This window comes from Echiichthys vipera, assembly GCF_963691815.1.
Source record: "Echiichthys vipera genome assembly, chromosome: 15".
Taxonomy (NCBI): domain Eukaryota; kingdom Metazoa; phylum Chordata; class Actinopteri; order Perciformes; family Trachinidae; genus Echiichthys; species Echiichthys vipera.
Window position 1 is genome coordinate 12,288,139 of NC_139840.1, and position 17,489 is coordinate 12,305,627.

At 39.7% G+C, this 17,489-nt stretch overlaps 1 protein-coding gene across 1 annotated transcript; it reads left to right on the forward strand.

Moving 5' to 3' along the window:
- Positions 1 to 1,324: 1,324 nt before the first annotated feature.
- On the forward strand, positions 1,325 to 14,397 carry wnt3a (wingless-type MMTV integration site family, member 3A; the record flags this gene model as incomplete). The annotated part of the gene is given in 5 exon segments (XM_083927732.1): positions 1,325 to 1,357; positions 1,359 to 1,447; positions 6,298 to 6,539; positions 13,373 to 13,638; positions 13,733 to 14,397. Coding segments are annotated over 5 exon segments (1,110 nt in total). The 3' UTR covers positions 14,213 to 14,397.
- Positions 14,398 to 17,489: the final 3,092 nt, after the last annotated feature.

Consider the following 17,489-nt stretch of genomic DNA (forward strand, 5'->3'; position numbering starts at 1 on the left):
GCACTCAAGTCTTACCGAACATATGTTTGATATAATTTTATAAAGTAAAATAAACTATATTAGTAATAGTGTTATTATTATTCGATATTCAATTAAACAACAACACTTGTGAAAATGTTCCGCTCCCAAAAAAGGGAGAGAACTGGTTAAATTCCTTGCGTTAAATTTAGAAAGTATCTTTTTGTTCCCTATATACAGCCCATTAGTCACTGATGTTGCACAACTTTTCTTTTTTTTTTATCGCATCAGTGCCTGTTATTGGAGACACCTCCTATTAAATCAGCTATCAACAGCCACTTGACATTGAGAAAGGGAAACAGACAGTCTATTTAAACTCAGTGATGCGGCCAATTTTATCGATTTTTTTTCCTTTTCGTTGGAATAAACAGCCTAGCAGCTCATCATGCGAGCAGCTTTAAAGTTAGGCTCTTCAAGCGGCGCACAGCACAGTTATAACAATGTAGGAAATGCTATTGTGCTTAATTAATGCTCAAAGTACGCACCTCAGCGCGCGTCTATGATGACATGAACGTTAACGTCACTTTTATTTGTGCCATTTTGCAAAATCAGAGCCTAACTTAAAGGAACATCCCGAGTAATGACAGCAAGACAAATGTTTTATTTCACATATTAAAGAATACATACATGTAATAGATAGCCAAGTCGTTCGTGTTATCTTTGGAAAAACAATCACGTAGCAATTTATCCAATTTAGTTTTATTCAGTTCACTGTGAATCTGTCAGTCCGGAGGGGAAAACAACTTCCCAACTTCTAATTTTACATTCAGGCACAGATAAAGGACTGGAGACCTTAATAATGGTCTCAAGCAATTCACACATATTTATTTCTGCATTTTAGAAGCTTCAAGCCAGGGAGTGAAATCCGGACAGGTTGTTATAGCTACGCAATCCACAGGGGTTCCGATGTCTATTTAAAACCCCTCAGACCCTCCCTCTCTCCTTTAAACAACATTATATATCACACACACACTGCATGCTAATGCGACCAATTCTCAATGAGCACTAAAACACATCTTAAAATTAGCTCATTCTGTTGTCTGAGTTCAAACTGCCTGACTAGGCAACAGAGGGAACATATCATCAGAATTCCCCCTTTGGCAATACCTGCTGATTGGGTCCTAAAAAAAAAAGCAAGCAGCTTTTAACTTTTAATATTTTGCTCCCGAGTTCTGCCACGAGTAGTCGCGAAAGATAGATTCTCCCTCAGTGTTTTTTTTTTTTTTTTTTTTTGGAGGATAGAAATCAAAGTCAATCAGTGCAGGTTGGTTTTTATTTAACCGTCAGTTTAAATCTCAGTGCGCGTATGAGCGCGCATGTAGGCTTTCTGCTGGAGAAGTTTTAGCGAAACTTTGAGGATGATATACCTAGGATGTTTCCTGTTGCTCTGTGGGCTTACGCATGTCATGGCAAGTTATCCCATCTGGTGGTAAGTTTTATTTTCATTATATCCCCTAACGAATGGCGACATTTCTTTTTTCTTCTTCTGATGTATCTGATGATCCGCCTGTGTGTCAGTTTGAGTTGGTTATAGTCGTGATTTCGTTTGTGACAGCAGCGGAACATTGAGGTGCACTGATGGTCATGTTGTTCTGAGACGTTTGAGCGTTAACTCTAAACTAATCTGTGGTGCAAAGCATGTCAAAAAAAGGCGCTTTTAATTTGAAATCTCTAGCAGAGAAAAGTGCGATAGAAATTAAAAACAAAACATGAAAAAGCCTTTTTCTATCTAAATGGTGTGTTTATTTTTTTTTATCCTATAGACATCGATATTTGACTGAAAGCAATCTTGATTTCCAGAGTGCAGCAGGTGCAAAGTTTGTGTGCTTGCAAGTGTGTGTGTATATGCGTGTGTGTGTCTGTGTGCGCGTGCGTGCGCGCATGCATGCGTGTGCGCGCGCTCGCGTGTATGGGGTCAAAGTGGATCTCGCCCCGCTTTAACCTTAATGATTGGGACAATCTGAGGCTAAAACATATTGTATAGCCATATTCTTTTTGTAATTAATAATTTTCATAGTAATGTTATGAAGACCATCTTTAGGCCTACAACTTTTGCATTGGAATCATCATCATCAACTTGGGACAATTTTTCCACTTTTAATTGAAGTTAACTGAAGGCTTAATAAATGAATTCACCACAGTGTGATATTTGCTGTGATGGATTTCATGGGTGTGGATGTCTATGTCTGTGATGATGAATCCAAAACCGATGTATTTTTTGCATTTTCTTTCTTTTCCCAATCACACAAGAGGCACAGAGTCATTGTAGATCATGCACTAATACGATTGTAAAGGAATGGTGCAGCAGTCTAATTATTCCTCATTTTTAAGAAACAGAAAAATGTAACTGTCACCATCTTTTGAACATATATATATATATTTATAAATGTGTTGTCTAATTTTCTGTAGAAGCTCTTCTGTGGTTCCACAGTATTCATACTGAATGCATTACCTACATCAATCGCAAATGTCTTGTTAGCACTAAACTAACAAACAAAATAGATTTTTTTGGGGGGTACCCTATACTCATTCCCTTAATGGGGCTCCTGGTGGCACTTCTGATGAGAAACTAATTACAACACACAGCTGGAAGGAAATCCTGATATAACAGTGGGTGAGGAAAAAAAATGACCCAAATCAGTAAAGTCCTGGTTCTAAAAGTGAGTGAGCTAGATAGAACTTATTTCATGTTGAGTATATTTGTCTGTTTTATCACCTGATATATTTTACACTCTTTTGTCGATGCCAGTGTGTGCTGTGCCATGTTTTAGCTCTGCTGATTGACACTTGTGCACACAGGCAAACAGAAAGAAAGCCCTTGAATATCAATCTTCATTAGAGCTTTTTCTTCTTTCATTTCTTTTCCAGTTATGAAGGGCACAATGGAAAGGCGGTTTTCAACTTTGTCATAACAAAACTGCAGCAAGTCGAGAACTAACTTCTGTTTTGATGATTTGATTTTGGCGGGGGGGATCAGAGCTTTGATTGAATAGTGTAACTACACAGAAGCAAAAGAGTGGCAGGTAAACATAACAGGAGCAGGTTTGCTGTCTTGCTCCTACCAGTGCAAATAATCTGCAGAGATAGCACATGGAGTCACCTTGAGTTGAACATTCTTGACGTAACACTTAAGTCCTGAAAGACTACTGATGTGTTTTTTTGTTTCGTAGCAACTCATCCCAAATTAAATAACGTGGTTCCTTTTGGATTGTGCTTACTATACAGCTGCATTGTCAGCGATTGAAGAGCTTTTGCTTCTGTGAAAAGCAACCTGTGAGGTTTTTGCTGACAGACTGCTGAACTTTTCCTTCGAGTGGGCCATCACAGTCTGTGCCACAGTAGTCTCTGGGGATAGAGATATGCACTAAGACAGGTTCATGTCTGTCTCTACTCGACCTGCCATGACATAGCCTGGCTGCACCCGCCGCCCCGCCACCTCCTTCTCTAGTCCACCCCACCTTAGAAGATAAATACCTGGAGGTGAAAGCTTGCCGCACATTCCTTTTCCCAAACATATTCTCTTGATGTCAAAGTCGGCTCCAAGGCCCCAGGGCCCACGAGTAAAGTGGTGATTCTAAGGTACCCTGCTTGGGCTTGCTGAAATATGCATTAAACCTGCGCTGGATACACTTAAATAAGAGGGGGAAAGTCTGTACTGAGACAAAAATTGAATATGATACTGTATATGCTTTACTTAAGTATCTATTTGTCAACAGTTTCCACTAAAGTATTAATTTTGACAACATAAACCATAACAGCATAAGTGATTCTTTTTTTTTTCTTTTGACCACTTACACTGTTTTTGTGGAGGGCAGCTGGGGCAAGAAGGATGAATGAATTTGTCAGTAATTAGACAAAAGAATAAATCAAAGGCACTCAATATATGCCCACAATCAACACAAAACTACCATTCCATTCTTTGTGAAATGGCTAGAACATGACTTGCCTCCTCTCTTAGGCCATTTCCTAACACAGGAAGAGGTGGCATGGATTAGTCAGCCCCACTGAGACAGACACAGAGACGTGGAGCAACCGAAGCACATTGACTCATGATGGTTTCGTGTGGCACGGTTCAGGAAGATGACCTGCATGAAATGCATGCAAAAAGACCCTTGCAGGAGTAATCCTGATGAGTAATAAAGCTAATCACAGACTCTGGTCAAGAGGAAAATCCTATTTGACCTTTATTCTGCACTTCTTTCTGCAGTTGAGATACATTTAGTACTCATTCACTAATGCAAAAATCTTTGTCAGTGATGGAGTTGATGGAAACACCAGGGAAACCTAAGAGACACCACATTTCTTCCCTGAATAGGAAAAGGAAGCAGAGGAGGTTCAAGACCAGACTGACTTCTTGTAATAAAAAAATGCAAGCCTGCAGCGCTTGTTTTCACCTCCCTTCAGACCCTTTAATAAACCTCTCACAATGATGAACCTAATGAATTGTTGTACACGGTTTTCTCAGAGTTTCAGCTCTGTTTGTTGTGCATGTAAGAGGCAAACCAAAAAGCCTGCACCAGTCTGGGATGTGGACTCGGAGGATGTGGAGGTTTCTGCCGGGAAAGATGTGCCTCAGGGTGCATGGACTGACAAGGGCCAAAGAGAGGTCAGCGTGTAATAGGAGGGTCCTTGTTTACTGATGGATGTTGCAGACAAACTGCGGATAAATGCGATTTCTTCTGCAGTCATTTTCAACTTGCCATTGCTCACTCACTGGATGTCTCATTTAGGATTAAGTAAAGCGGTCTAGTCTGGAGAAATTAGGCAAGAAATTCTGTTAAAACAAGTTTGACACACAACTCTGACATTTGCTCGGGAGGGGAAATAGCAGTGGCTTACACACACACCTTGACACCTGACAGATAACATTAGGGTAATGTTGAAAATTTAATTAAATCAGCCTTTAAATGTCTACTTATGACTGAGCTATTCAAGGTCAGCATGTTTTGCTGCAATCAGAAGTGGTCAGCCAGAGGTCACTTGGCTGAAGCGGTCTTTTCTCGGGCTGTGAGCTTTTAAACAAAGCAGCCTGAGGCCAGTTCCAGGAGTTTGGGTTATCTTGTTGTGATCAGCAATTAGTCCTTGAACAACAGTGAACGGGTCAACAGATAGTGAGATAACTGAGCAGCAAAAGACTGCACACCTGCTCCGGCTCTGCCTTTGTGCAACAGCTACAGTAACTGTTATCAAGCCGATCTCACTCAGGAATATCAGCAGATTACTGCTGCCAGTGTTCGGTCTTTAATAGACAGTTGAGGTGAAATGTAGACTTGTCTGGGTTGCCAACGAGCTACTTTGTTGCTACTCTGCAGTGCACTTGCCAAAGATAATAGGAACTCTGCTATTAAATAATCAAGTAGTCAAAATGTTGATTTTAATGACATTTCAATAAAAACTTAACAGCTTAATAGTGGGTCATTCATTTATAGAAAAAAAGTGTATTATTACAATAATAATTACACAACATTTATTTATCCTTTAATAAAGATCTAAACATAAAAATTAAACCAATTATCCACCTTTAGTATGAGTCAATAAGGCTTTCTGTGGTGTGGAACACATGGTCATGTAAAAGCACAACTTTTTTTTTTCTTAAAATTGGTTAAATTACATACTGTGCAATGATACAATGGCTATCCCAGCATAAACCATATCTATGATTACTAGTTTCTAAAAGTCCTAATTGAGAAGACACAGAAAATAAGACAGAAAGACGGAGAGAAAGCAATAAAGTGAACAAGACGGAGAGATGTAATCAGTGAACCAAGTTTGCACTTGTTGTATCCCAGAATACCTTCCTCAAAGGAAAGGGGGGGGGGGGGGGGGTCTGTGTTACACTTAATACACTCTCTGAAGTTTCAATGTAGGGTTAGACTCTCATTACCCTAAGCCGAAGGCCTGTTAAGTGTGCGGACAGTTAATAACAAGGTGTAGTTTTCCAAGTTGTCAGCTTAAGGTCTATGAAGACCTCTAGATGCATCATGGACTTTCATCTTAGACAGAAACACTGCCTGCTTCTGTGGCAGCAGGGCTGCAATTTCAATACAAACAAAGGCCAGGTGTCTGCAGAGAGGGTAGTTGAAGGGATAAAGGATGGACGCCTAATGGTAGCATCTGATACAACAAATAAACACACACAAACCTACTCAGACAAGAAAATTACACTGCACCTGGGGAGGGAAATTAGTCTTCCACTTGATTTCCACTTTAACCAATACATAAAGATGAACAGATAATCATGAAAACACACTGACGATGTGACCTCCCCTCTCCTTGCAGGTCACTAGCAGTGGGCCACCAGTACTCATCACTGGGCACTCAACCCATTCTCTGTGGCAGCATCCCGGGTCTGGTGCCCAAGCAGCTGCGTTTCTGCCGAAACTACGTGGAAATCATGCCCAGTGTGGCCGAGGGGGTGAAGATCGGCATCCAGGAGTGCCAGCACCAGTTCAGAGGCCGACGCTGGAACTGCACCACGGTCAATGACAATCTGGCCATTTTCGGGCCAGTGTTAGATAAAGGTAACATATGGATTTTAATAAGATGTGCAGTGTGCTCTCTTTAACATCATCATAGTTGCACATATGCTGCTATTTTGTTTCATGGAAACAACCAAGTCAGTGTACCTCAAGCACAGGTCGCCAGCATTCTTGTTTCTACTCCCCTGAAAGATTCCTGCCGTTTTGATTTGGCGCCATCCTTGTGGCTTATTGCTCACTTGTAATTGATACACATTAAAGCTCTCAACCTAATTCACCTTTCCCAAATCAGCTTATTCAAGGCCAGACAAGACCTTCAAGTCTTGGTAGCATTTGTGATGGTTCTATGGGCCAGAGTTCACTCATCAAAGACAGAGGCGGTCAAGGATCTACATAACCAGGAAAATATGACAAACATAACAGCAACATATATTCTAAAAAAAACAAAAAACTAATAGGCCTTGTCTCAGACCTTAGTGTATGTTAAGATTGTCTTGGGAGGAAAGTATAATGCCTTTAGTGACTGTATGTAACATAACACCTACAATATGGGATGCTGTCTGACACTATGCCCCCGAATTATGTTTCTATGTTTCTGGTAAGTTCTTAGAAGTTCTTAATTATTTAAACTACCAGCAAAAAGACTAAAACTGAAAAAAAGAAAGTGACCTATTTTATCTCTGTGCTGATTAACTCTTCTATTAACAATTCCATATTCTCTCCTCCTTATATTTGCATTAGAAAAGCTGCACTCCCTACATGCATCATTCATTACGCTCATTCAAATCCTTGTTTAAATAGACTTTAGACTGAATAAGCTCTGAGCAGCCTGTGAGCTTGAAATAATGTACACAATTAAGACGATTGAGTTCTGTCTTGTTCGAGTTTTCTTAAGGAGGGAATCCCCTGTGATTGTTCTGCTACACAGTCCTCTGAAGTGTCTTACACAAGATTGTAAAGTGAGTTATGGAGTTTTTCAAATGCATTTTTCTCATTAGGTTCTGTGACGATGTATTATGACTTTTGGGTGTATGTCAATTCTGGTCTACTTATGGGCTCAGGCTGCAGAAATCCCCAGTGTGCAGGCAGAGTTTGTTACTTTCAGAAGGAGCCAGCCTAGCAGTTTCCTCTTTTTTTTCCAGTCTGTGTGCTTAGCTACATTAACCAACTGCTGGAAGCATTCACAACCTTTTTTTCTTCTGAATATTTACTATTCCTCTGTACACTTTTCGTCATTTAACGGCTCCCAATCTTCAATTCAAGCATCAGAACATTCAACTCAATTAGAACATTATTGCTTTTACTTTTATCATTCATAACTTTCAAACGTTCTGAAATATTCAACATTTTCCGGGAATGTTTGGTCATTCAAATGAGCGGATGATTTTTCATACATGTTCGACCATATAGTCATTCATACATTCATGTAGGAACTCCATTCGAACTTAAAAATGTTCCACACTGTTCATACATACAAATGTAGCTAAAAATGCCCTAATCAGATATATACATGAGTCTAAACAATGTTTGGCAGTGGGTCGCAAGGTTAGGTTAGGTTTAAGCACCAAATGACTTGGGTAGGGTTTTCTTTGAGTTTGGCTCAGTACTTCTGGGACACGAACATCGCCAGGACACAAACTCCAGTCCCTCAAGTGAAAGTGCTGTGTTTTGGGCACCATCCACCACTCCAACCTGCTTCCCTAAATGGGGATTAGCAGTTTTATACTAAACTATACTATACTATATTATCTTCTATACGTGAAATACACAAAATGAATACGTGGAATATACACAAATTACTTTGAACAGCCTGCTGGGCAAAAGTGGGGTACTCAAAACTTAGAATGGAGAGGAGCTTTCAAATCTTCTGAAAAAAATATCTTAAACCTGCTCTCATTCCCACACTTTACACTCTTCATAGATCATTTTAGGTCAAAATTAAGGAAAATGTTTTGCTTTTTCATTCAGAGTCACTGTGGAAGTAAACAGACTTATTTTTAACCCGCTCCCACTCCCATATTTTTGACACTACATGCACAGATTTCACACATTGTGTTCATCCGGGTGTCCTTTCTCTCACAATATAGAATAAAACTGATAGGAGTTGTGGTTTATGACTGGGATGCAGTAGGTGCAGGAGTTTGAAACATGTGCCCCAGCTAAAACTCTATGAAATTAGCTGTCTGACCCAGGAGTCACTCAGCAGTTACCATCCCCATGGTAACCTCTAATTGCAGCTGGGGAGACACAGCTGATTGAGATGAACTCATTAGTGTAATTTCACACACACACATACACACACACAAACACACACACACACACACAGACACACACACACACACACACACACACACACACACACACACACACACACACACTTATTTCAGGCTTTTCTGAAGTATTTTTCAAGTCTTACTTATTCATACTTTCAGCTAGAAACTCTGTTCAAGCCTTACTATATTCCACATTTTACATACATTATTGGCACATTACTCAACTTTTCAATGGCATTCCCACTTTTTCACCTACTCCTGCTTCTTCACCTTCCTCTTACGACAGCAATTCAGTGTAGTGTCAGCTTTTCAACGCTCATCATTCCCTCTCAATTTGGGTTTTCCAGGACACCTTTTTGTGCGTGTTTTTTTCAGTTGGTGTTCCTTCTAACTAACGCTTAAATGAGTTACAGGCTCCAAAATTGAGAATGAGCACTAAACATAGGGGTGTGGGTCAGGGATCTGAACCTGTCATGTAGTTTACGGAAGATTGATGCAAACACAGAGGGTTGGAGGTTACTTAGGGTAATTTCTTTTAATAAACTCCTGAGCCAGTTGCTAGAAGAGGCTTGAGCTCTAGTAGGTGGCTAACGATAGGGGTTCTCAATCCGAACCCTATTGTGGTGCAAAATGCCACCACATCTCTCCCATTGCCTCCACTCCCAGGCCTAAATTGCAGGGTTACTGGGTGGAAAGAGAGGCAGCTACTGGGCTTTAGTAAATCATTTTGATTGGATTAAGGTCACTGAGGCCCTTAATAATGTGAGAGGTCAAAGTGGCTGGATTAAGTGCCTTTGTCAGAGGCCAATGAGAGTGACTCAGGGGCTCACATGCCTTTGATAGGGCTTAGTAGGAGAGGGCTTCCATTTCATTGGATTTGATTGATGCTGGTGTTTGTCTGTGCAACAGGGTCATTGTACTCACTGGTGTCTGTTTGTCTGCGATTCAGACTGTTGTGTGTCGGTTTCCTCCTTCCTTTTTGGGGGGCAAAGCTGAAAGGAAGAGTAGGCGCCTTTATAGGCTTCAGGGGCTTAGTTCCTATCAGTTAGCCCATCACTGCCCATGTCCTCCTCACCTTCACTAAAGGACATTAGAAGTTTGTTTTACAGAGGTGGATTAAGCACTGGATAAGTACTAGAAGAATGAAATACATGGGCCATGAAGTCCTGTAAATTGAGTTGAGACTACAGTTAAAAAAAATGGGAAATATTTTTTGGTTTCTCCCTGTGGAAAATTGCTTGATCATTTATTCGACCTCCTTTCAAAGCCAAATGCATAAACATGGTCATGCCAAATGTGATCATACATGGGCTTGACCACACATAACTCATACATCTAAATGCACACTGTCATGCATGCTCATACTACATACACCAAAACCTAAAAGGGTTAAATTGCTTGTGCCTTTAAAATGGACACATACTTCTTTTGTGTGGATGTTCTCTCTTCCTTCCACATGGCCCGATTCTTGCTGTTTCTCGCTCACTCCACACTCCACATCACAAGCCCTACCTTTAGGCTATGACTGCGTCAGCACTCATTAATTTACATTAACTAAAGTGTCAAAACATGCACTGCTGGAATCTGCCTGTGATGAAAGGTAATAGAAAGCTGTGCAGGTGTTCTTAGTCCATGCAGACGATCCCAGAGCTGTTTCTGCATTCTTTGTATTTTCAGAACACCTACAAACTATATGGGTATAATCAGTCCTCGGTTTATGAGTCATATGATAGAATAAGTGATGGCAACTTTGCTACAAAAAGTGGACAGTGACAATTTTGCAGGTGTTACCACCCACACAGGTATAGACATGCACTGTTACTCTTTTACTTGAAACTATTAAATTCAAATGAGGTTTACCAGAAACTCCTATGACATAATATCTAAAGCATGTGAAATTGATTGCAAAGTTTCAAACTGTTGTAACTTGGACTTATCTACCCTTCATTCCCTGTCAGTACCTCTGCCTTGCCTGCACTCTGTATACCAGGAAATTCACCTAATAAATTAACTTAAATCATTAAGTCCCAAATAAACTAACTGGGAAAGGGTCAGGGGATGTGGGTTACGACCTATGACCTGAGGATGAGAAAGTGTAACTATTTAGGATGAGCTAAGAGGTCTCTGCTTCTCGTGAGACGTATGTCTCTCCATGCTGGGGGAGGGAAACTAGCACACCAGTATATCATTAACTCTGGGCAAGAAAGAAAGAAGGGGTGTGGTAAATGGAGTTGATGGGGGGACCTTAGCTCCACTCCCTGCTGGGCACTGCTCAGAGCACAATATCTTCGCAACCATGAGATTAAGCAGGAGAAAAAGTGCTTTTCCCCATTCACACGCCCTTTAGATTGTTTTATTAAACCATTTGAATAGGGATTTCCCCGTCTGCCGACAAGCGGGGTCCAGCCAATGCATAGTTCTCTGTTGCTATGACTTAACTTGGTCCCCACTAATCACTGGCCAGGGCAAATTTCATATAAAATATCAGGGGCCATTGTGGGACTAACACAGCGTGACAGTGGCAGCACAATAGGGGATTCAACCCCCCAGCAGGTTGCAGGGACCACTTGGCCTGCCAGGGTATGGCAAAGTTTGGTGGAAGAGCATTGTCGGAGTAAAAGTGTCCTGAAGTACCATAAATTGGTCGTAAAATCAAGAAAAGCAGAGTGACGTATGTAAGAGCTGGTGTTTCCAGGTGACATAAATGCAAATACAGGTGTTTAGCTCCTGTATATGTTATGAAACACTAAGCAGGATACAAAAGTGGTACTAAATCATTTCAAAATTTGAACATTTGTATCACTTTTGTTACACAAAAAGTGTAAACCAGGAGTAACACCAGGTTAAGAATATGCTTGCAACCAGCACCAGGTTCACTATGTAGTGTAATGCTGTAAATAAAAACACTCTACTCATTAACCATCTGTGTTCTGTATTTGCATGTGTTAAACATTTTCAGTGAGAGGTTAGAATAAAAACAACATATTTCATAAATATAAAAAATAGGTTTGCAGTTTATAGATGAATGTTTCTGCACAGCCAATAAGAGTTTACAAGCTTTATGGACAGTAGCACCATTGCTTGGCATAAATATTTATAGGTCTTAATGTTATAAATATACACCACCAGTCTTTGTATTATACTGTAATGATTATGTACAGAACTACATCTTGTTGGGGTCAATTCATATTTCCTGCATTTGTTTGTAAGGCAAGGCACTTTAAAGAGTGTATCGCTATCACAGAAAATAACCATAACGTAGGTCTCTCAGGTCGCCCTTAGAGATGTTTTTCTCCAGATTAATTCATCCACTCACAATGAGAGAGATTGGGACATCTTTAATTAGCACCCATATTTCTCCTTTGCTCATTTTATCCAAAGATAATCCTCTTTTCCTCTCCTATTTGATGTCCTCCACCCACTATGCTCCAGAAGAAAACAATACAATATCCAGGTGAAATGATTTGCGGCGGATGCAGTGTGCAGTACTCGACAAGAGAGCAGAGGTTCCAATGTATTGTGAACATTAGTAAAACCTTGTGCGTATACAATAGCAGTATGAAGTGGGTGGTGGAGGATGCCAGTAGACCTTTTCTCTTGCATCATTGTTCCTAATGCCCTTTAGTCCTCAAACTGGTTGGAACCTGCTGTAAAGGAGGAGCTCCTACTCCCTTTAGCTTTATACTCCTTCCTTCTTTCTTTTCTTTCTTTCCCTCTGTCATTCTTTAGACAGAAGCATGCACTGCCTCTTTATCTATCTATCACGCACACACATGTAAACATACAAACCCAAATGTCACTACTGATCTTTAAACCTCTCTGTCCATTCCTTTACGCTCTGTTTGTTCATTTTATATTTACATCTGGTGTTTCCACTTTCTTTATGCTGTTCTCTGTCTCTTTTCTTGTAACTGTGCAAGACCATACAAGTTCATATATTCAAGGCAAAATCCCTGTCAATGCTGAAGGAAAAGAAAAAGTCTCCCCTTCTATAACTGTGAAATGTTTTTTGGGGATTGCATATCTGGACACTACAGTCCCATCTCCATGTTGTGTCTATATGATTTGTCTCCACAGAGTGAGGCAGTTTCCTAAACTTTCAAAAGCTTAATTGAGTCTCTTAATTATAGGCCTGTCAGGCTCGTCTCTTCCTCTCATCTCTCTGGAAGATCCTGATCCCTCTGAGTCATCAGTTAGCTATGTCAAACAGAGGCATAGAGGCCTTGCTGGCCTTATTCAGAGACAGGACGAATGATATCTGCGCTGAATGAACACGCACTCTGGTACACCTTGGTAGATACAACCTTAACAACAATGGATTGTACAGTACGTATAGTTTGTATGATGTTGGCTGGTTGGCTTGGGTTGAGAAATATTTTATTATGCAATCATACAAGACTGAACACAAACGGATATCCATATAAACAGGTGATGACCTACATTTTCTAGAAATTATAGGAAAGCTTTTCTATAAATTGAATCCTGAAAATAATCACCAGCATTAGGAACTCATTACTCATGTGACGTCACTCTGCAGGATTATTCCTCCGAGTATTTTTCCACTGCTCTGTGTCTTACAGATATCTGAACTTTTCTTTCCAGCTACTCGAGAGTCAGCGTTTGTGCATGCTATTGCCTCTGCGGGAGTGGCATTTGCAGTGACCCGTGCTTGTGCTGAGGGTTCAGCCACCATCTGCGGATGTGACACACGCCACAAGGGCCCCCCTGGTGAGGGATGGAAGTGGGGTGGCTGCAGCGAGGATGTGGAGTTTGGGAGCATGGTGTCCCGGGAGTTTGCTGATGCGAGGGAAAATCGTCCTGATGCACGCTCAGCCATGAACCGCCATAACAATGAGGCAGGAAGAATTGTAAGTTTTCTAAAAGCTTTTTTTGCTGATTGTGTTGTTTCAGTTTTTCTACTTTCAGATATTTTATCAACACCACTTTTTTTTTTATCCTTAGTCCCTCAATGACAGCATGTTTCTGAAGTGTAAGTGCCATGGGCTGTCGGGCAGCTGCGAGGTCAAGACGTGCTGGTGGTCTCAGCCCGATTTCCGGGTTATAGGCGACTACATGAAGGATAAGTATGACAGCGCATCAGAGATGGTGGTGGAGAAACACAAGGAGTCCCGAGGATGGGTGGAGACCCTGAGACCCAAGTACAACTACTTCAAACCCCCCACAGAGTACGACCTGGTTTACTATGAAATCTCACCCAATTTCTGCGACCCCAACCCCGAGACTGGCTCCTTTGGCACCCGCGATCGCATCTGCAACCTGACGTCCCACGGTATAGATGGGTGTGACCTCCTCTGCTGCGGCAGAGGTCACAACACCAGGACTGAGAAGAGAAAGGAGAAGTGTCATTGTATTTTCCACTGGTGCTGCTACGTCAGTTGTCAGGAGTGTGTGAGAGTCTATGATGTGCACACCTGCAAATAAGGACATCTGGTTCTTGCCTTTTCTCACCAAAACTTAAAGACTTTAGTAGGCAAAGAACAAATAAAGCTACTTATCTACAAGACATGAGAGACTGTGAGGCTGTCTAACCTGTCCGTGGACTCAAGCGGCAGACAAAACAGCCTTGTGTTTTGTGCTAAAATGAGCCAGTCTTGCCTTTTTTTAACTGAAAGGGTTAAGTAGATGTTGACATCACAAAGCATCATCCATACGATGACGGTGATGATGACAACAATGTTGATATCTCTAGCAATGGCGAAAAGTTTTCATGTACTGACGTAGGAAAGAAGAACTGTTGGCTAAATGACAAACACCATATTGGTGATTTTTTTTTTTTTTTTTTTCTGTTTTCCAAGTAGTAACTTTTGTTGAGAATAGTACAGCACTGTCAATGCTTTCAAGTCTACTGGGAAACAATGAAAGTGTCACATGTTCTTCAATGTTTAATCATAACTATTTTTTTCCACAAAAAGGTGACATTTACGAGCAATTTACACTCAACAGCATGCATTCTCCTCAACATTATGCCGTAAGTATGTATGTGTATATCTGAAAATTAACATTATCATTGTGTGAATGACTTTTTTTTTATAGTGTTAATATGTTACTGATGTTTGGGTAAGAATGCACTTGCACCTGAGTGAATGTAGTTAATATGCTGCAATGTGTTTACATATTCTCACATTCTTAAGCTAACGACTTAATATTCGCTTTAAATTACTAATTTTATCTCGAGAGTAGACATGAGCCACATAAACATAAACAGCAAAACAAGAACATACACAACCTGCACATTTCCGGAAACACCTGAAAACACTGGAAGCTTTTTTCTTAAGAGTAACAATGCTTTGAACAACATCGATAGTTATGACCAAAGACAAGAAAAGAATCCCCCACTGTAAGTCTGAGGTGGTTAGATAGCTGTAAATGAATCTGAAAGGTCAGCACTTGTGTCCTGTTGAGAAACATGAAGCATTTTCTCCTTGTTTTTATCAGTATTAGCAATGTCTCATGTGAGTGGGTATGGGGAAACTGTTATTTATAAAAAGGGATATACCCACTATATTTTTGTTTCATATACACACATATAATATTCTTTTATTTTGATATTTGAGAAGTAAATTCTTTTCTCCCTGATGAAATAGAAATAGAACATAAATGGAAAACAAGCCGCAAACTAAGCTGTGTCATACAAGTTCTGTATAATGCAGCATAATTTGCAGTTGTGGTAAAATGATGACCAAAACCTGTGCATGAGACGATTCTCATCTGTGGCTCCTTGTTCCCCCAAACTAAACAACAAGCAGCATCACTGAAACTATCAATACTTATCTTATTTTAATGCTGCTAAGTAAGGATAATATTTTTTGTGTGTGTTTGTATACGTATGTGTTTAGGTCACTACATACAGCATGTCTATGTCTATTTGTGTTATATGTATATTCTTGAGTGTGTTAATTCTTTCTGTGAAAGAAATCTATTATATTTAGAAATATGTCGTTTGGAAAAAAAATGTGAAGTTTTGACTAATTCTTGCATACAGTAATTCCCTTTTTTAATAGACCAAAATAGAGTTTAGATTTAGTTGCCTATGGTTTTGTAGTCATGCTAAACATCAGGGCAAAATACTCATGTTGCTCTCCCTTAATTTGAGAAGAAATACAACAAAGTATTTATTTATTTGGAAAGTGAAAAACTACTGAAAGCTGAGACAAGTAACATAATGTTTATGTGCGATGGCCGCAAATATAAAAACATGTGTAAAGTCACTGATGAATTATTGTTTACAGCTAATGTAACGCTACGTCTCAGGCATGTATAGTTCTCAGATTTTAAAGGGGAAATATCATGAAAACTAACATTTTTAGTGTTTGTACACATACATTTGGGTATTTGAAGTTCCTACAAACCCACAAATCGTGATATAAGAAAACACCGTCAGTTTTTTGTGGGCTGCCTATCAGAAAACATGGAACTTCACAAGCTATTCAGATTTGGCTCCACTTTCTATGTCTCATGAAGGCTCATTAAAATGTATCGCTCCCCATCTGAGTATCTCCACCCAGAGCTTTGAGAACTACCTTTGCAAAGGAGCGCCATTTCTTCCTCAAAAATCGGAGCAGGCTTGGCTTTTTCCGGACGGGGGCATAAAGAGATAGATCCTGAAACAGAGCGTTTCAGACAGAGGGTGAATACAAGTATATTTAAACAGACAGTATGAGAATAATAATGCTTTTTCAACATTAAAGCATGTTAACATATTCTAGTAGAAACCCAAAATACAAGTATGAACCTAAAAAAGAGCATGACGTCTTTTTTAATCAAAATGGTCCACCCATGAATACTTTTCATCCTGACTGAAAATATTAATGAGCTGCCATAACCAGTCTCACATCACAAGTTATCTTTAATAGACTACACAGCATCCATTATCAACACAAGGTCTGTTATCTTGCATTTATTACTGTACACTTTATATGTGATTGATTGCTTATGTGGACAATTTGCTTATGATCTAATTTTTTGTCAAGTCTTTAAATCCAAAGTTTTGTACAAACTAGTGTTTGCGTTTTTATGGATTTCTAAAATTGGATGTGTTTTTTATAATTATTTATTTCATGCTATGTACATATTAGTAAGTAAAAGTATATATTTGCAGAAATATGTTTTTTGAAACAGTGTTGTGACTTGTAATGCTGTAGCCTTTTTTACCTCATCTCTGTTTTTTCACTGACTGCACACAGGTACCGTTTGTCTTACTGCCTGTAGTAGATTTCTAAAGTTAACTCTGTAACACCAAAATAAAGCAACATAAACAACCAAACGTGTTGTATTTTCTATTGCTGAACTTTACATATAAGCCCAATAATAATAATAATAATAACAATAATAAGCCCAACATTGACCTCTGACTTCCGGGGGCTGAGGGAAGGCTCCTGGACACAGGCACCTACATCATATATATATGTGTATAAATGTAGAAAATGAATCTGAAGACAGTAGCTCAATGTGAAATAAGTAGTATAAAAAGGAAATGAAAACACGTCAAATCATGAGTTTTGTACAATACCTTAGGTGATAGGTTGTGGGACATGATGCCTGTGTTCAATCATGTGTTTTCGAAGCATTGGCTGGGCGTTGCTGAGCACGTATGGAGGTACATTTAGTGCAAAACATATTTGTAATTGAGTCACACGTTCATCAGTAAATTTGTAGTTGTAGAGAAAAATGCTTTAGGAGTTGCAAACTTGTAGAATAT